The 19,619-nt window shown below is 53.8% G+C and overlaps 4 protein-coding genes across 4 annotated transcripts; 3 read left to right on the top strand and 1 right to left on the bottom strand.

Moving 5' to 3' along the window:
* Positions 1-999: 999 nt before the first annotated feature.
* ENH_00040500 (hypothetical protein, conserved) lies at positions 1,000-3,828 on the top strand (the record flags this gene model as incomplete). Its single annotated transcript, XM_013580676.1, has 1 exon — positions 1,000-3,828. One exon carries the CDS (start codon positions 1,000-1,002, stop codon positions 3,826-3,828), a length of 2,829 nt encoding a protein of 942 aa, XP_013436130.1.
* A 2,937-nt stretch (positions 3,829-6,765) lies between these two features.
* ENH_00040490 (hypothetical protein, conserved) lies at positions 6,766-9,318 on the top strand (the record flags this gene model as incomplete). Its single annotated transcript, XM_013580675.1, has 6 exons — positions 6,766-6,960; positions 7,200-7,517; positions 7,729-8,004; positions 8,120-8,464; positions 8,615-8,830; positions 8,989-9,318. The coding sequence occupies 6 exons, from the start codon at positions 6,766-6,768 to the stop codon at positions 9,316-9,318; spliced, it is 1,680 nt and encodes a 559-aa protein (XP_013436129.1).
* A 3,895-nt stretch (positions 9,319-13,213) lies between these two features.
* ENH_00040480 (hypothetical protein, conserved) lies at positions 13,214-14,614 on the top strand (the record flags this gene model as incomplete). The annotated part of the gene is made up of 1 exon (XM_013580674.1): positions 13,214-14,614. One exon carries the CDS (start codon positions 13,214-13,216, stop codon positions 14,612-14,614), a length of 1,401 nt encoding a protein of 466 aa, XP_013436128.1.
* A 573-nt stretch (positions 14,615-15,187) lies between these two features.
* On the bottom strand, positions 15,188-18,989 carry ENH_00040470 (ATP-dependent RNA helicase, putative; the record flags this gene model as incomplete). Its single annotated transcript, XM_013580673.1, has 5 exons — positions 15,188-15,329; positions 15,444-15,960; positions 16,220-17,217; positions 17,568-17,733; positions 17,963-18,989. The coding sequence occupies 5 exons, from the start codon at positions 18,987-18,989 to the stop codon at positions 15,188-15,190; spliced, it is 2,850 nt and encodes a 949-aa protein (XP_013436127.1).
* Between the last annotated feature and the right edge of the window lie 630 nt (positions 18,990-19,619).

The following is a 19,619-nucleotide window of genomic DNA, read 5'->3' as shown; positions in this document are numbered from 1 at the left end:
GATGCTTGTGCTTACGGTTAAGCTGCCTATTCGTTATTTTGGGGGGCATTCGACCAAGAAGATGCAATTTCTATAGTCCCATCGAAATAACTACGATTGATTATCAGTTATTATGATTCAATGGAGATGCTCCACCTCCGCCCAGTTAACTTCCCCGGCGCTAGCGATAGATGCTGGTATGGGCGAAGCTGCGCTGGGTCCATAACGTAGAAACTTACCCAGGCAAGCAAGTCCCTGGAAAAGCATTCGAATGGGAAAATTCAATAAGCGTCCTTTTATTTCTGAGAGGCTGCTTAGTGCTACTTGCAGCGTGATGTGCTGGGCGCTGGCTAGACATGTGCGGGTGACTTGTTGGGCTGCTTTTGAAAGGCCTTCTTTACAGGCCCATTGAACGAAGCAGGGATCCCCCAAAACATTGATTAAAGCATTTAAACTCATATCAAAAAGCTGAAATTTAACAGCGGCAAATATGGTCTGACTGCGGTGAAAACCCCCACAGCAAGTACTTGATACTCGTGGAGAATTACGTGAAAAAGGCAACAGTATACACACAACACTTCATGGGCACTTCCCAATATACAAAAAACTGACTTACTCAGTCCAACGGAAATGGTTATCAAAGAAAAGAGGCAAAAGATGCAAACAGGGCCACAATGAGGAATGGAGTGGTCCTTGGGAGGTCTGCGTGGAATTTTCCGGCCACCCCCTTGTCGTGCAAGGACTGCAACAAGAGCGATGCGTGCGCCTATCATTCAACAGTTTAACAAGACTTATTCCAAATATTTGCATCGCCCTCATTTTTAGAACAAGCGCAGCAGCACGGGCTGCTGATGCAGCGGGAAAAATAGAGTCTCGTCAGTCAGCCGCTTGCACCCAGTGTCATTGTGGGTCGGGACCTCTTACCCCTCCCACTCCGCCTGCCCTTCTTCTCGCCTTCTTACCTTGAAATTCCGCTAAATTATTTGTTTCTTATCAGGTTATTAGGCTGTTCCCCCAAGAATGAAAGAGAAGCTTGCGTTCATCGCCGCCTTGCCGGCCTTCGTGGCCTGCGCAGATCCTGGAGTGGTTCTATCGAGCGGCGTTTCACAAGACCCCATCGATCTGTCGTTCCCTCCTGTGCAAGAAAAACCAAATCACAGTGCAGTAGCATATGAACATGTGGGCGCTCATGGCATCAACGGATCCCAGGGATTTAGACTCAAGGTGTTGCATGTCTTCGTAGCACTGGCAGGCGTGATGGCGCTGTTGTTCCTCGTCATGCATTGTTTTAGCAAGCTCAGGGGCCATGAATTGACCAGCCGCAAGCTTGCGTTTGGGGGTTCTTGCGGGCCAGACGAAGAGGAGAGTGCAGCAGGCGGCGCATCAGGCAAAAGGACTGGAGGTGAAGGTGGAAATTCTGCTACCTCAGGACAAGGTCCACATCCTCCTCAAAGCAGTAGAGAGACACCAGAACCTTTCCCACGGAGTGATGGGGACCAGCCCAGAAAGCCGATGCCATCGCCTGCGCTGAGTCCACAGCCCTGGACTTCGAGCTTTGGAAATCCACCAAAAAGACATCGTTCAGCTTTCATACAAGCGCCTACCCCCTGGACTGGGGGCCCAAAGACTCCTCAAAAGGTTTCCTTTAAAATTCGAGAACCCCCTTCACCCTCAATTCCAATGGATGTCGACGAAGGACGGGGAGAGCCGGACGACACCGAGGTCCCAATGGATGTTGATGAAACGCCTTTGCAACAGCCGCCAACCCCAACGCCTGTGCAACAGCCGCCAACCCCAACGCCTGTGCAACAGCCGCCAACCCCAACGCCTGTGCAACGACCGCCAACCCCAACGCCGGTGCAACAGCCGCCAACCCCAACACCTGTGCAACAGCCGCCAACCCAAACGCCTGTGCAACAGCCGCCTACCCAAACGCCTTTGCAACAGCCGCCAACCCAAACGCCTTTGCAACAGCCGGCAACCCCTTCTTCTCCTGCGCCACAGGTGCAATTGCCTAGGCAGAAGTTGCCTCCCAGTAACAAACCAAGGCTGCCTAAGCCTCCACCACCTCCCAGGAGTTCATCCCTGCCTTCACCTCAGGGACCAGCCGGACATTTACCCAGTCCTGGGGCAAAATCACCACAATTACCCTGCCGTTGGCCACCTGTACAGGCATCAGCATATTCATCGCCGTCATCTGGAACGTTTCCGCCCCCACCGTCGTCTCCTATCCCACCCTCATTCCCTACGCCGCAAGATCGACCAGAATCGCCCCTCGATTTACCCCCATTCCCATCTTCCACTTCATCAGGACAAAGCCCGCCACCGTCGCCTACAGATTTCCCGCCTCCGCCGCCATTTGTCCTGGGAGGAGATCCGTCAGCACCGTCTCCAGATTACATCTCCTCAACTTTACATTCTCCTCCTTCAGCGCAAGCTCCGTCGTCATCTTCCATAAGTTCACAAGATTCACAGATTCCTCCCGCACCGCCGCTGCCTCCGCCATACACTCCACCATCATCTTCCTCACGTCCATCGGTTCCTCCCGCATCGCCGCTGCCTCCGCCATACACTCCACCATCATCTTCCTCACGTCCATCGGTTCCTCCCGCACCGCAGCTGCCTCCGCCATACACTCCACCATCATCTTCCTCACGTCCATCGATTCCTCCGCCGCCGTTACCTTCATCACAAACTCCACCATCATCTTCCTCACCACTGATTCCTCCCGCACCGCCGTTGCCTTCATCAGAGACTCCAACATCAACGTCCTCGCGTTCTGGTGCTAATTTCCCACCGCGGCATCCATCACAGACTCCGCCCTCATCGTCCTCACGTTTGGTACCACCACATGGGCCGTCATACCCAACAAGTGGTGGTCAGGGCTCGTCACCGGAGAAGGTAACTCCACCAAATTCCGATGCTTTAAGGGAGGAACTGCTTCAAGCGCTGGGCCAAATGAACAGAGGGGGTAATCGTTTTCCTCGCGTTGGCGCAGGTGGCGAGCGAGCTCGTCGCCGGCTAGGAAGTACACAACAAAGAGATGAAGGGCCATTTTCGCCCTCTTCGGGCGTTTTCCCACTGTGGAAAACACCGAGCCCTGGCACAGACACACCAAGTCTCAGCACCCCACCTCCTGCACCAAAACAGAATCAGCAACGAAAAATTTTTGGACCTCGCGGCCCATCAGGTGTTGATGTAGGGAGCCTACGCGTGCGCCTCTTTGGAGGCCCTAAACCACCTGAAGGAGTGCGTCCACAAGGTGGTTCATCTGGATCGCGCAGCCCTTCTGCAACCCAGACGCACAGTCCATCCTCAAGTCCACGACCTGGACCTTCCCAACACAACGGACGCAGCCCTTCCCCACACCCCGGGAAAGGCAATGTTTCACGTCCCTCCGGAAGTTCTCCGGGGAGGCACGCGCAGAGCCCGTCTCCTCGTCCCCAATCTCAGGGATTTCCTAGACGCACCAACTCTATGCGCGTCAGGTATGGTCCTTCCCCAGGCCCCCTTTCTGCTTGGCTTCGCGGTAGCCAAGAAGGTGGGTTTCCCCAGCGTACGTTTTCTCTACGTTTGGGCGATTCTTCCAGTGGCCTTGGCATTTTCCGCCTAGCTCCCCCAGGCTCGCCTAACAACCAGCCAAGCCCTTTCCTGAATGCGCAGCCCAGGTCTTCTCAAAGCCCGCAACCTAGCACTTCTACGCAATCCGGACCCCAACCTTGGTCACGGCCTGGACTTCCCCCAAAACCCAAGGGCGGAACAAGACATACAGGTTTTCCGGGATCAGGATCTTCCTCTCCTCCAGAAAGAGGCCAGGACGACGAGGATGACGGCGGGTTTGATATCTAGAGGCCATGGCTTCGCAAAGCACTTCATTTGGGCGCCGATGTTTCGCTAGCCTCTAGGATTGCTTGGTGGCAATCAAAGATGGCTACTCAGGAAAAATTGAGAGCTCTAAGGCCCTTAAGGTGCGAAGCGCAAAGAGGATCCGCGTCTTGCTTTCCCTCAAAGGTACAAACAGATTCAGCGCTGGTTGGAGAACTCTCGTCTCTCATCTAAAGTGAAATACTGACAGAACCACGCGCGAATCTCCGCAGTGAGATGCGTTGAGTCGTTGTAAGATCTGCACCTTCAGGGAAGTATCACAGTAACTAAAGTCACTTCACTGAACTGCAGGATCAATAGGGGATTGAAAAACAGAAGGCGTTTGCGGCACGGCACCACGCAACGAGTCCGTGCCCAAGTAAAGCGCTAGCCACCTGCACTAGTCTCTGAAATTTTACTCGTATGCACTTGTGTGTATCTCTTCGTGGTCAAAGCCTAGGCACGTACTCTTTCAGGTCTTCTTGACCTCCTCGAATGCTATTTGTAGTATGCTGGCTTGCTTTTATCGAACTTTCTTCCGCAGTGATATGTGGTACCGAGGCATGTTCCACTGAGAGCGTGAACAATTTGTTCCTCGTGCTTGTCTGTGAGCGGGCCTGCTAATGCCATTGAATTAAAAAGTAGGGAAAGTGCAACCTGGTTTTCGTGCACTGGTTTTGGCGCTGCGCGAATGATTACCGAGGAACATCTCAGCACAAGCTCACTCAGCCTTGAAGCAACGCATTTGTCAGACGAACAAATAGAGGGAGTTTTATTCTCCCAGGGGTAGGGGTTTATTCTCCCAAAGATAGCAAGCAATTCGTATCTGCACACTATTTCTGCTACCTGCTGTGACAGGTAGACGTACACCGTCTGTCACCTTTGAAAATTTTGAAAGCCTACCAATGTTCCTCAATATGCTAGACTTAACATTTTTAAATGCATTTTGTGCCTTCTCAGAGCGCGCATCGTTTTTCCTTCTAATTAGGAGCGCCTCCTTTATTCAGGAATCTGACGCAGTTTTAAATTAATTGCAGGGAGAAGTTAAGTCATCTCCTTGCTCGCCTATGGCTTGTGAGTACCAGAGGGCCAGTGGTCCACTCGCACATGAAGCCACTCAGCAAGCTGCATCATTGCGCTTTGCGCTCGTATTATTCTGCGCAAAACCTCGCGGAATAGCGTGGCTGCCCTATGCGCACTTCAGTTCGACCGTTCCTAGAGATGGCAGTCATCGGAATTTCACCGTAGGGGGAGGTTGCTTGGACGACTTGTGCTCATCTATGTTATTCGGTGCCCTGCTGATTGAATACAATGTGCACGTGGAACGATTGATGGCAGCCCAATAAGGACGAAAAGTTGCAATTTGATGGCTTGAGAAGGAACTATACTGCAGCACGATGCGCCCGAGAAAGGACTTATTTGTTCCTGTGCGGCACCCTTATAGTGGCACGGACATACCGCAAATAATGGTATTTATCGCCGGACCTCAGGGACTGCCTAGGATTGTGGCTCGTCTCATGCGGTATCGGGGCTGATACGCAGGGAAGCCTTTGCATGGCCGTCAGGCAAAGTATCCGCCTCGCAGCCCTGAAAGGGGCTAACTTGAGCTAAGATCGGAATAAGAAGGCCATGAGACGCCGCGTTAAGTTGGCATTTATTGTCTTCACTGCATCCATCAGCAGAAGTACAAATTCTAGAAGCGGGCTTTTGCTAGCCGTGTGCCTTCTCCCCAATATGCACAGCATTCAAGCTTCCGCGGTACCACAGCTCAACCTCGTAAGCGAAATGTAAATAAAAAAACCTTGGACAAGATTGTCAGCGCCCAAACAATTTTAAGAAGAGATCCTTCTACAGGAAACTCCTACACCTACACAACCGCGTAACGCACGGTCAGAGCATCCACAATTAATCATGCACAGCTTCCCATAATGTTGTGGAAGCGATGAAGGAAGTAAGGCTGTACGCCCGTAATGAATCCACGTTATGACTGAAGGTACGCAGAGTTCGATTCTTTTTGTGCGATATAGGAGCTTGTATGAGAGCTCAGCCCTCCACAGGCTCCGCAGTAGCCCTGAAACTCGAAGGTTTCATTAAGGATCCATTTCCTGAAGAAACAGTAAAAATGATTGTAGATTCTGACAGAGAATCCTTCCTGCGCTAAACACAGTCAACTTTCTACTTAACTGGCTGAAGCTTCAACCACAGTGGTACAAGCTTCTGCAGGTGAAGTCAGTGTAAGGGTGGGACGGCCCAGCCACGGGAAAAATAAAACAACGGAGTTAAAGAAAATAAAGATATGTAGAATATTTCAATATAGAAACTGCAGCTGTAGAGCAAACTGACAACAGCAACAGTATCAACATCAGCAGCTCGAGGCGGGTGCTACTGTAGCAACAACACGTACAATCACATAGGAGGGGGTGTGCCCCTTTCCGGTTTTCGGTGTTTGTCTTCTTCTTTTTATCTTTTTATCTTAGGTTTCCTTGTCATTTGGTCCTCCCCCGAGTCCGTTTCGGCCTCGAGCCGCAGCAGCACCACCCAGGAAGTGTTGTTCCCCGTCCGCGCCCTCCAGCAGCCTTCACTGCTTTTTCAGTGCACTCCCGGAAGGTTTTTTTTTAATTGTCTCACTTTATTTTGTCAAAATGAATGGATTTGTAGGCCGCCTGTTCTCTTTACCCTATTTGTTCCCTCTGTGGCTCCCCGCAACCACTATCTAACAACCCCCAGAACCGCAGCCTGGCATAGCGGTGTTTCGGCTAACGGCTGCTGGCTCTTGGCTGAAACTTTGCTAGTAAATGCATGCGATTAGGCCAGACTATATGCTTCGTAGCGTGGTGTCGAGAGGTCGTTGCCTAGGGATCAGGGTTTAGGGTTTTGACTTTGTGCTGGGGGTCATTGTCTTGCGTGTACCAGATTGAGCGGATGGATGAAAGGCGTAGACAGCGCAATCTCAGGGACGATACCGGTTCTTTTGGTGTGCCGGAACCCAAACAGAAGCAGCTACATCAACTACAGCAACATCAACAGCAGCCGCAACACCAGCAAAATGTGGAAGCAGCTGGACAAAGGGTCTCCTCCGTCCTCCACTCTAGCAATTCCACCCTTAGCAATGCCTCTGTGCGCGTCCTTTTCTGTGCTATATTTCTTGAGTCTGCATACAGCTGCAGAAGCCGCTGCTGCAGCTATTACTGCTGTGCTGCTGCTGTGCTGTACTCTCCTGTTGGTGCACCTTCTGGTGCTTCAAGGATGGCTGCTGCTTCATTGTTGCCGTGGCTCCCCTTTAGAGACCTCGATTTTCTATAGCGCTAGCGCCATTGCAGCTGGCCACTCTGCTGCTTCCGCTGCCCTTGCTTCAGGACAGCACGTCTGCATCCTTGCGCGAGAAGGCGCGGAAGCTGCAGCAAGAAGCGATGCTGAGCAGGGACCAAGCCACATGCGTGCGGGGCTCCCAACAAACCTTCAGGCTGCGCGTGGCCGAGATGAGGGAGCAGGAGGCAGCGAGGCTGCTGGAGCTTGCAGACACTCAGGATGGGGGCGGGGCGCCAGGGGCCGCGACGGAGGGCCTCTCTCCAGCCGGCAGTGACTTGCACCCCATGCGTTCATCAAGGGGCCAGCTCATGTCGGACACGGGTTCTCTTCCGAATGTGAATAGTCCCAGAGGCGCAGCGCAGGCCGTGAGCGGCAGCAGCGGAACCAGCGCATGCGCCAGCGGCCGCAGAAGCAACAGCTCGAACGGCGATTGTTGCAGCAGCTGCTGCTGCCGCAATGGCAGAAGAAGCTGGCCCAGATACTAAAGCTGGGCATTTGGACTGCGCTGCAACTACCTTTGCTCTTCACGTTGACGTCGCTGCTGCTGTTGCTCGTGCTGCTGGTGCTTTGCTTCAGGGGTTTCCGGACGAGGCACGGGTAGCGGAGCTGCTTGCTGCAGCAGCAGAAAGGAGAGACAAAGCCACGTGCGTAAAAGGAGGCAAGCAGCGAGCCCTTTTGGCTATGGCTGAAAAACTGGAAAACGAGGCACATGCCCTTGCTGCTGCCATGAAGCAGCAGCAGAACCAGCAGCAGCAGCAGCACGGCACGTGCGACGACCCTGCCTATGCCCCTAGAGACTCCGCACGATTTGGTCTTCCTTCAGGGAGCAGCGACGCGTCGTTCAGCTCTCAGGTGTGTTTTGAGCTAAGCTTTAAAGGCCGAGCACGGATAGTATGAAGCTTAGATTACAACAAGAGGCGGTCAGCAGCTTTACCTCTACGTTGCTTTCTGCTGCGGCTGTTCTCAGCCGCCCCAGAATCAACAGCAGCAGCAGTACCCGCCGCAGCAGCGACAGCAAGAACAGCGTCAACACAACTACCAACAGCAGCAACAGCCATACCAGCAGCCGCAGCCGCAGCACCAATATGAGCAACAGCAACAGCCGTACCACCAGCAGGAGCACCACCGCCAGTATGAGCAGCAGCAACAGCACCAGTACCCTCAGCAGCAAGAGCAATATCCGCCGCATCAACAGCAACAACAGCAACACCAATATCAGCAACAGCAACAGCACCAGTTCGCCTATCAGCAGGAGCGATACCCACAGCAGCAGGGTCAGCCGCCGCACCAGCAAATGCCCCCAGACTACCGGGTAAGTTCTGTGCTTTGCCAGTTCGCATGCGTGCATCATGCGGCAGCAGCAGCTGAAGTTGCATATGCAGGAGATTCATCTCCATGGAGTTTTTTCTCTTCATCCGTCAGTTTATTTATCTTTCACTGTCCTTGCTCCATGTCTCGGCAGGGCTACCAGTCTAACAGCGCCATGGGGTCTGAAGCGTCCTTTGGGCTGGGCAACGAGGATCGCAACAGGCCTCTGCAGCAGCAGCGTAGCTTGCAGCAGCAGCCGCAGCAGCAAGTTACGATGCCCGACACTCCAAGAGAACACGATGACTCGACACGTGGGCACACTGTTCTGTCAAACAAGAAAAGAGCTTTGGGACCATCGCAGATGTCTCAGGTAAAGTTAAGCGGCTCACACTCACTCTTAGAAAATGCAGGCTGGCTATCCTTTTCCATATTCCAAGAGCAGTCATTTCATGTGCTGCCGAGGCTTTTTTAAAAATGTTCCGAGCAGCAGTGCAATTTTGCTGTGCTGTTATATCCCTCGGCATTCAGGCGGATCAGGCTCTGGCTGAACAGGCGGAGAAGCTGCGACAGGAGGCGCTGCTGTGTCGAGATAAGGCCAGATGCTGCAGTGGGGCGAAGCAGAGGCAATTGCTAAGTCTGGCTGAGCTGAAGGAACAGCGGGCAGCGGACGCCATCGCCCAGATGACGGAGTGCAGCCTTTACCTCCATCAGAACAGTAGCGACAGTCTGCAGCAATCCCAGAAGCAGCAGGGCTACATGCAGCAGCATCAGATACAGCAACAAAGCAGCAGAAGGGCAGCGGGCGAGCACAGGGGAAGAGTCGACCCGCGTGGCAACTCTGGAATTTTCGACCAATGAAGGCTTGTTTGAATGGGACGTGACTGAATGCTAAATGGTGTTGGCCACGTCTCATGTGTTTGTGTTAGTACGTTGCATGTGTCCACAGTGTTACTTGCCTTTAGCAAGGTGCAGCCGTAGTCATGTATCCTTTTCATCGTGAAGACCAAGTAGGGTTTACGCTTCGGGGTTTGAAACCCTTAGGCTTCTTAGCCATAGTGGGACTCCAAGAGAGATAAAACTCCGGCGCTCGGTTTTTTCCTCCCCGGGGGAAGCAATGTCCTAACGCGCCGGCTGGCAGCCTCCGAGCGCACGGCGATGGAGTAGGGTTGTTGTTGGGGCCTCAGCTGAGCTGAGCTGGGCTAACAGCTCTTATAACAGAGGAAACACTACCATTTGGCACTGCATTTGTATTTTCTCAAAGCTGACAAGACGGCAGAGGACCCTAGCTACACTACTCTCTTTTCTAGCACACTTGCTGAGCTGTTGATCTGTTTGTTTTACACTCTTTGGCCACGGAGAAACTCACAAGGTGTAAAATAACCCGCTGCTATTGGCGTTTCTGTTGCTAATTGCACGCATTTGACTGCAAGTGTACCTTCGGAGCGGAAAATAGAAATCAGAAAGCGCCTTATGGAGTGGCGCTGTTCTTTTTCTTTGGTGTCCAGTGCTCTTGAGCGGTAACCATAAAAGTACCCTGGCTATACACACGCTCAACTCCTTTTAGGTGTGAATCAAAGTTTACGTTTCCAGTTTTGTGCACGCTGCTTTAATTCCCGCGCGCACTGCGTAGCAAGTACGATTACTTATATTTGAACGATTTAGGGCTCAAGGCCTTGTTGCAAGGGTTTTTCGGCGAAGGAATTCGTCTCCGAAATTGCGGGAGTGCGTATTGGACGCTTTTAAACTGTAGGGAGGGCTGTGTTGGCTTGAGCGCCAGAGAGACGGTTTTAGTTTCCCGGGGTGCCGAAAGCGTCAACAATCAGTTCGGCCTGCGTCTCTCAATGCGCATATCGTTTGATTTTTTCGGAGGGAAAGTTTTTGAGCAGACGCCTCTCAAACGGGACGGTCGTCAAGCAAGCTTTCTGCAACTTCTGATGTTTCGGCGACCCTTTCGCTATTCGTGTTTTCAATTAATTAGTAATAGCAAAAACCTGGAAGTGTACTCTGTTTTATTTTGGCGCCTTGTAAGATGGTATTCAATACATAAACAGTCTGCGTGATAAACACAATATTTTCTCCATTTTCCGGTTGCTTGATTTCGTGCGCCTTTTCGCCGCTCCACAACATTATTATTATATCTACTTAATTTTTGAAAGCATTTGCCACAATTTTGTAGTTTGTGTGAAATAATAAACAAGAAATGGCAAATTTGATGCTCATCCACGTCAGCACTGAAGCGCCCAGCAATGCAGTTGAAACGGCGCGTAGAATACGACCTAAGCCCAAATCAAATTGTATATTTCTTCGATTTTTCTTTCGAAGAGGGAATTACTTGCTTCTGAGGTCTAATCTTTTGCATAAAGATACCAACGCAGAACAAAGTTTATTCACTTCCTGCTTGGCGGCGGAGACGCACAAAAGAGGGGAAATACCTAAGACTGAGGGCAGCGTCAATTCAGTTTGCGAATTTGGGATACTTTGTGTTTCTTTGCCCTTTTTCGTTGTTTCTTTTGTCGTGGGTGTGGATTCCAGCTGGTGGCGAATTTCTGCAAACGGACAAGAAGCGGGAAGAATTATCCGGAAACTAAGCTTTGCGACAACTAAACTTCTTTTGAAGTCATATTCTATTTTTGGAGATTTTACGGTAAGGCTTGGACGTGGAGTTCTTTACTCGTACAGCGGTGCAACGCTACGCCAGCCCAGTGGTTCTTTCTGGTGTTGTCTTCTACAGTAAGCTTTTGAAGAAAGGCTTGGCCGCGGAGAGGGGCCCAATTCTGTTCATTTCCTTTTCTTTTAGTAAATGACGCTCAGAAAAGGAAAACAAGAGTGAAATTTTGGAGAAGCGAAGCAGAAGGTGCATTGCATTCGCCCGCCTCCCCTGGCAGCCTCCCACGTGCGCCAACAACCAACCCGTAACTGGGCTTGCTGCAGCAGTTGCGGCGGTTGCGTAAGTGTGGGTAGGAGACGAAATCCATACAGCAAGTTTTTATCCCACCATTTTCCTCGAGCTTGCCTAAGTAGTGGTTTGCTAGCCTGCCAGCTCCGCCAGAAACACACGCCGCCCATGCACGGACCGTCGTCGGCGCAGGCTGAGCGCAGCCGAACACCCCGACGATGTAGAGCCAAACGCGAGCTGTACCGCATATAAACTGCAGAATTCAGCTTTTATTTACTTTTAGCTGACTAAATAAGCAAAGACTAGGCCGAATTAGTACAGACACTGTGCAGGCTGAGAGCGGGGGGCAGCGGCGCCCGCACGGCCCCTCCATCCGTAGGCACACCGGCCTGCTGGTTTGTTTGGGGGATTCTCTTAGCGGGGCTATATGTTGTTCGTTTGTTTTGCTTTTAAAGTCTTTTCTCTCTACACTGAGATTCAGCTGAGCTCTTTTTAGGCGACGAAATAGCTGCCGCAGCAACCAAACTTCATTCCATCCTGCGACCCCCCGCTCACCCTGGGTTGGGCCTTACGCCGGGGGCCGGCAGGAGCTCAGGTCTGCTACGTAAATACGCCTTTGGGTTCATTTTCGTCTTTCTTAAATTCCAGCGCAGATTGAACAGGACGTGTACAATGCCTAGTCTCTCTCTGTGGCTGATTTAGAGGGCCTTACCTCTCTCTACAACCGACACACGCAGGCAGCGCTTGGTGCCTTATTCTGCGACGGTCGGGGCGTTGTCGTGGCCACACTTTCTTTACTTCAACCCACCGCTTCCTCTATATGTCATCACAGACCAGACAAGGCGCTGCAGGCGCGTAGAGAAGACACATTTACACGGCCGCTTCTCTATTCTGGAAGAAGTGTAGCTGGCGCGGAGCTCAAGGTGGCGGCCGCCGCGGCCTGGCAGTCGGACCTTCGCCTCGTTGGCGGCACTTGACGGTTTTCAGGAAACGCTGCATAGCTGTTTCCTGTTTTATCCCTATCTTTTTATCACAGTCTAGCCAAACGGCGACAGAACTTCCAACTCCAGGACAACCACGCAACACCACCACCGCCTCCGCGAAGGGCTACGGCGCCTACAGCTGTGCAGCGTTGTAACACTTCTGTATTGCATTGCTACTGTCATTTTTCGCTAAATACAAACGCTTTACAACGGAAGCTCTTCCAAGCTTTATCCGTTGACAAACCTCCCCACTAGCAGTCCTGCGGGCGTCATTCAGGTGTACATGCAGCTCAACTCACGCCGTCGCCGCAGCCGAAGCGAAGCGCATCAAGTGGAATTCTGCAGGTTGTTACTTAGTTACTTATTGCGCTGGTGTGACTCGAGCCATTTACTCTTCCGCTTGAGGTCCATAAAGATCCCAATCCCATCATTCACTCTCCCACCACACCCCCACCTCTCTCCCAACCTCCCCTTGTTGCCGACTATATGGCAAAGCTATAGGGCTCCGAGTGTTCTAAGGTGTCTTTGGGCCTCTAAAGGCAGCTTTTTAGTTTGCTTTCTCTTCTAAAAGGCGGCATCCTTTGCAATAGAATCAAGTGCAGCTACAGCACGCGGGCCGCGCTCCACACAGCCGCTTCCGCTGCTTCGCTTTAATTATATTTTGGTTATTTTTTTTTTGGCCTCCGGCAGCAAAGGTTGCTGCTGTTTTTATGCTGTCCCCTGCATTGACAGCTGGACGCCTCAAGAAGTAGCAGCACATCCCAGCAGCATTCTGCAGCACCAAGCTGCCGCGGTGAGCCGCAGCAGCACGCTGCAGCAGCAGCAGTGCCCTTCTTGAAGCCGCAGCGTCATTTTCTCCCCTAAGGCAGCAGCTATGATCAGCCTACACCAGCTCTTCAGGGTCCTCTCACGCATCAGCTCGGACCCCTCTACCCCTTTCTATGCAGCTGCCTTACAGTCCCCAGTAGCCGGCACTCCAGGGGGAGTCCAAAGAGAGCTTTCAGGAACTCCAAGCCCCCTCAAAGGGCTGAAGCCTGCCTTTGACGCCCGGTTGCTTACCACCTGCACCACCACGGCCCCAGCACATGGGGCCCTCAGCCCCGGGGCCTGTGGCCTCGACGATTGTCTCTGCGATGAGGCAGACTGCAGCGCATTTTCACTTGGCAGCAGCAGCAACAGCGGCAGCAGGACGCTAGACGCCGACGACGGCTCCGCTGCTGCTGCTGTTCGTGCTGCTTCCTCTGGAGACTCGAAGGCCACGCACCAGAAGCTGGCAGTCTCTGCTGCTCATGACCTTCCATCCCAGATTTACAGCAGCAGCAGCAGCAGCAACAGCAACAGCCCTCGCATTGCTGCCGCTTCCCCTCTTGTTGCCCCGTTGTCCCTTAGCTCTACCCCTAGCTCTGCATCCAAGGCTGTATGGGGGAGTCCTTTGCGACTGAGTCCTGTAGAGACTCCCGACGGCCTCTTAAGATCCTTCATGGGCTCTGAAGGCCCTGCTGGTTCTTTTGCTGCTCGCGGGAGCCCGCAGCATTGCCAGCAGCAGGAGCTGCAGAATCCGCTTTTAGGGTCGACAGCAGTCGCAGTAGCTGATGCTGCTGCAGCCACAGCGGCTCTGAGGGAAATGCAGGAAGAAACTGATAGTGAGTTATGCTTAGGAAGCTCCTACAGAGCAGCCCGGCGACAGCGGCGAAGGCCCTGGCCGCAGCAGACACCATGGGACAGCAGCGGCAGCCGAGGAGCAGCAGCGGCACCACCGTGCATTGTTCCTGGGGTGCAGCAGAACAAAAGTGAGGGGCGCATGCAGACCCGTCGAGGCGCAGCAGCGGCAGCAGGTCATCATAGTCCACCAAGGCCTGAGGATGAGATGGATGTATTGCACGGGATGATCGACGGTCCCCGGCACTCTCGCCGTCGTCCCCCATCTTCAAGGACACACCAGCAGCGGATTCCCACAGCAGCAGCAGCAGCACCGGCAGCAGCAGCATCGGCAACAGCAGCAGCAGGTGCCGTGCCTTTGCCGCTGGAGCCAATGGCGTGCGGCGAAGGCAGCATCGCCAGGGGTGCCCCTGCTGTGGGCTCCTCCCGGCTCTTGGGTGTGTGCTTCTCTCCGCCGAAGGATGTCTGGAGGGCCCGAATAACTGTCGAGGGGAAGCAGTTTGAGCAGCAGTTTTCAGTCAAACGCCACGGCTACGATGGGGCCCGCATGCTGGCTGCGCGGTGGCGCGCAGAGATGGAACATGCTAGGCTGCTGCGGCCCCTCGCTCTCCCCTAGGGCTCGCCGTTGCAGCTTAATTAACGTTCCAGCAAGGCTACGCTATGAAGTCATAGAATGCTAACTTAAACCCGAGTCTCCACAGAGAAAGCCTCAGATTCGATTTTGAGGACAGAGGGATGCCCCTGCAAAGGGGGCAGGAGGGAGGGAGTCTCATGCATGCGGTGCACACCTCATTGGCATAGAGCGAGCAGAAGGGGGCCCCACGTGCACCAAAGAGACTGGGAAACAAAACGCAATTGGGGCCCCTCGCAGCCGAGGGGTCCCGCGTTGTGCTTTCTCCAGTTGTCCCCACTGCTCGTGCTGCTGGTGCAGCATCAGCACCGCGCAGATGAGAGATCCTCTTTGCTCCTGCGGCTGCTGCACAGATTCCAGCAGCCGTGCAACAGACTTGAAACACTTGTTTTGTACCCGGCAGCAAAAGCAAGAGCTGTACGAGCAGCAGCACTAGTCAGTGAGTACGCTACGTTCAGACAGAAAAAAAGCAGAGTTGAGTTTCAGAGACTCCAGTGGAAGTCTCTACACCATTAGTTCTGTCGAATGCACTTTGTTCCTGAAAATAGCTGAAGACGACTATCCACTCCTGTTGCTGTCTGATGCTGCTGAGTCACGGTTCTGCACATTCCTTCGTTTCCGGCCTAGCTGCAGCCTTTCCCTAAGGGTTTGCCTGACGGCAACTGCTTCCCTTTGTCTCGCGAGCTTTCTGGCCGCCCGCCTGTGCACAGTGCAGCAACAGCAGAGTTGAACGCAGGCATCAGCAACGAGTCAGGCTCCCCACATTCTCAGCAAGCCGTAGACTCATAGTTCTCCGGCATGGGCCCTGCCTTACCTCCGGGCTCTGGGCGAGGCCCTCTCATAGGTCGGAGAAGTTCTTGCGCTGCGCTTGCTGGATCTGCGTCTTTCCATCTCTTCCCGAGTGGCATGCTGCTGCTGCAGAATGGGAGGCAATGAGGTGAGGAAGTTAAGTCGGAGGCCCCGTTCCTTGACCCGGGGAGAAACTTTGAGACACGCAGCAACAGAGGGCGGCATGTCCACAATAAAGCCCCTGCTGCTAAGAGCTATGCGACCCAAAAGGGCCAACTGATGGGGATTAAGAGCCCCCCGAAGTAGCTCCATCAAATCACTGCGGGTCCGCAGCTCCGTCCCCATAGGGTCGTGGAACAGGATAGCTACACAATGCTGGCGCCCCGAGAGGCAAGAGACCCAAGACATGCGCTGCTGCCGCTGCAGCAGCAGACACAGCCCAGCTGCAAGCACGCGAGGCCCCCAACGCTTCCACTGCGCAGCAGCAAACGGCAGCAAAGGACCGGAGTCCGCAGCAAAAGGAAAAGAAGTTATGTCCGATTCTGAACAGACACACAAAACAGCAACAACAACGCAGCAGCCACAGCCCCGTCAAAACAGCAGCACAAAAACGTTCCCGCGGCAGCACTGGTTGCTCCGACAACATGGAAGACACCGACAGCAGAAGGCGCACTGGCAAGGCAGCTGGCTGGCACTAGCAGCTGCGGTTGCGTAGTTACAATTGACTATCAACAGGAACTGCGCATTGTCTTAACCTACATCAGCTCGTAACATCTTGTCGCAAATGAATCAAAGGCTCACCGAGTCGTTCGAGCAGCTGTTGACGGACGTCTGCTTCTGTCGGTGTCTTTGCGGGGCTGAAGTGTATCTTGAGCTGCGATTCTAGTCTCCTCAGTTGTCGCCTCTGAGCCTCGTCATAAAGAACCACAACTTCACCGACCTCTCCGCCCCTGCCTGTTCGGCCCGCGCGGTGTATATAAACCTCGGGAGACAATGGGGGCCCCCACTGAAGCACCATTTTGACTCCTGGGAAGTCAAGGCCCCTCGCGGCTAAGTCCGACGCTATGAGCACCGAGAATTTTTTGTCTTTGAAGCGCAAGACGGTATGTCTTCTTTGGCGCTGAGACATATCCGCGTGCAGAGGCTGCGCCGCTTGCTGCTGCAGCAGAGGATGAGCAGCAAGCCACGACACTTCGTCCCTGCTGCAGCAAAATATGATGCACTGAGCACCAGGAGGCAACCGCTGCAGTAGGAGTAGTGCCGCGCGGCGGCAGCGCTCCCCAAGTGCACGAGGAACCCTTGCAGCAAAGTGCGACACAGATGGAGAAAGTTCCGACCCTGAGGGGGCACTCAAGTCGATCACAACAGCCTCTTTCCTTGCTTTGTGCTGCTGCTGCTCCGATGGCAGCTGCGACGTTGGCGATTTCTGCTCGGGTTGTTGCTTTTCCTGCTGCGGTGGAGAGTGGGTACCAAATGCATCTTGAAGAGGCTTCGAGAGCCACTTGGGGAATGTCGCTGAGACCAAGATGGTCTGCCTATTAGGACTAAGTTGGGGCAGCAGAGCTGCCAAGGAAGCCTCAAAGGAAGGACCTACTAGCTTGTCGGCCTCGTCCAGCACCAAACACTGCAGCTGCTCCAGGTGCAGCAGCTCCCTAGCGGCAGCAAGGGCTTCTATCCTTCCAGGAGTCCCGATTACAACGTGAGCTCCGCGCTGCTGCAGCAGTACCGGACCCAGTGGAGGGCCTCCCCGGGGGCCCCCGACAGCCACAATCACTTGGCAATCAATGCTTCCGCGGAACCTGCGAAGCAACAGCAACGTTCCCCCGAGCACCGCCATGGCTGTTAGCCAGAAATGCCAGTAGCAGGTGCAGCAGTTTACAGCAGTAGCAGCAGTATAGAAAGCAACAAGCAAACAATGAGTTGTAAATGCGCAACTTGAGTGCCACTCGATTGCAGCTGAAGAACCACCTTTAGCAGCACCAACAATCCCAACGACAAACGCAGCAGTGCTGGCACAATCCGTGCAATTAGCTGTTGCAGCAACGGGTGACACTGGCAGCAGCAAAGACGATGTGGGGAGATAGATGCACGAGCACCAGCAGCAACAACAGGGCGGCCAAGCCAGCAGCAGCAAAAACAGTAGCCGGACTTGTAGAATTGAGCAGCCACTTGTTCAGCGAGCTCCCTTGTCGGTGTGAGGATGAGTATGGGCTCCTCGCGGGGCCACCTCTGCTGCTGCAGCCGCTGCAGCAGCGGCAGCACATAAGCCAGAGTCTTCCCTGTGCCTGTGGGAGACCGAATCAAGGCATTTCGGCCTGCAGCAATGAATGCATCCGCAGCAGCAGTGACACATCGACACAGTGTAAAGCGTAAGGTATAGAAGTGTTGGCTCCACAGCAGCATCTGCACGCATTCGGCGTCCTGCAGCAGGAGTATCTTCGACTAGCTGCAGCTAGCAAAGAAGGATGCGTATGCAGCTACATAAACCTCGGGGCTGCCGTTGCTGCTGCTGCTGTTGCTGCTGTTAGCCCAGGGCATCCCCACCCGCAAAGATGTGTGGAAAGGCTCTTTTCTGCACCTCCGTAAGAGTTCGCAAACCCTGAGCAGCCAGCGAGGCCTTCAGCGCTTTGCACAGCATGCCGTGCCTGCTGCTGCTCTCTCTGCTGCTGCTGCTGCTGCTGCTACTGTTCTCTACACTCCCTATGTCATTTTGTTCCGCTGCACCTGGAGACAAGCCTTGTGTGTCTGCATTATGTGCTGCTGCGGCTGCTGCTGAGGCTGCCGAAGGCGACTCCTGTGGGCCCCGGTATTCCCTGCCAAACTTGTAGGGCCGTTCTGCCGCTGCTGCTGCTGCGGCTGTGCTTCTTTTTTCCGCTGCTGCTGCTGCTGCTGCTTTTGATGTGTTCCCTTTCTCCACAGCTGTTACAGAATGGCGTTTCTTGTTTGCCGGCAAGGGCTTTCTAGCACCCTGCACCGATGGGTGAAGGTACACATGGGCCTTCTGCTGCTTCTGCTTCTGCGGAAGCTCTTGTTCCTTCAGTTGCTGCTGTTCTTGCGGTTCCTGCAGTTGCCGCGGATGCCTCCAACTTCGAGGGGCGCGAAGATCAGGTGGATGCAAGAATGCAGTTCCCGCAGGAGTTCTGCGCCGTGCTGCTTCAGGGAAACCGCAGCTGCTAGTGCTGCTGCTGCCAACGCTATTGCTCCTGCTACTGCTGCTGGTAGCAGCGCCGCTGTTACTGCTGTGGCTTTTACTGATGCTGCGGATGTGGCTTATTGAGCGTCCTATGCAGGTGCACAAGCACCCTCTGTAGGAGTTTTTCCTTGGCCAAACGAAAGACCCCGTAGCACTGGGTGTCCCCCGATATTCTCCAGGAAATTCTCGGGTCGCCAACACTTGCGCTTTGTAGCCTAGAGTAGCATTGCTGCTTGATGCCCTTGCTGCTGCTGCTGCCGCTGCTGGAGATACTTCTGGTAGTTGAGAATAGCAGCTTGCTGCTCCGTGGGTGCGTACGGCAGTGAGGGCCGTTCTCAGGGGCCCTCTAAGGCCCCCAGAGCACGCCTGCAGAGCCATTACTCCACTGAGAAGGAGGATAATTTAAGTTGAGCTTTTGAGGTGCCCCTTGGAGCCTTTTTGGGGGCCCGTAAATCGAGACCCAGCGGCCCGTACGGCCTTGCAAGATGTGTCTTGTGGGGCCTTTGCCATCTTAGCCCAGTTTGTTTTGTCCCATTACACTGCTAAGTTTTGCACCTTACGCATTTTTTAAAAGCCCTATGCACAGGTTAAAGGGGCGTTGCTCCTCACTTAGGAGGCCCCGTTGCAGCGAGCCACTGCGGCCTACATAGCCTTGGCGCTACCCACGCTCGAGACTCCAGGAAGTTGTAACAGTTTGAAATACTTGTTGCAAGTACATATATTTAAGTCTTCACGCTTTCAGAACAGGGAATATGGAATGCGGAGGCATCCTGAAGGCCCTTGCGCATGTGTCCTTGAGGCAACCCGCACCTCGGGTCACTCACTCAACTGAGGGCTGCTGCGGCGCGCCTTCTCAAAGGCACGTCTGGCAGCTAGCTGCTTCCAACTATTCTCTCTGAACAGACTGGCTGTTACAGCTCATGGCTAGCTTGCCACTGAAGCACATGTAGCCAGGTCCCCGCGCAGCTTCTGCAGGCTCCGCCAGCTGCTGTTTTCAGTGCCAGCCAG

This window comes from Eimeria necatrix, genomic scaffold (assembly GCF_000499385.1).
Source record: "Eimeria necatrix Houghton genomic scaffold, Enh_scaff29, whole genome shotgun sequence".
NCBI lineage: Eukaryota > Apicomplexa > Conoidasida > Eucoccidiorida > Eimeriidae > Eimeria > Eimeria necatrix.
Note: the sequence above shows the minus strand (reverse complement) of the source record. Positions and strands in the feature narration are given on the sequence as shown.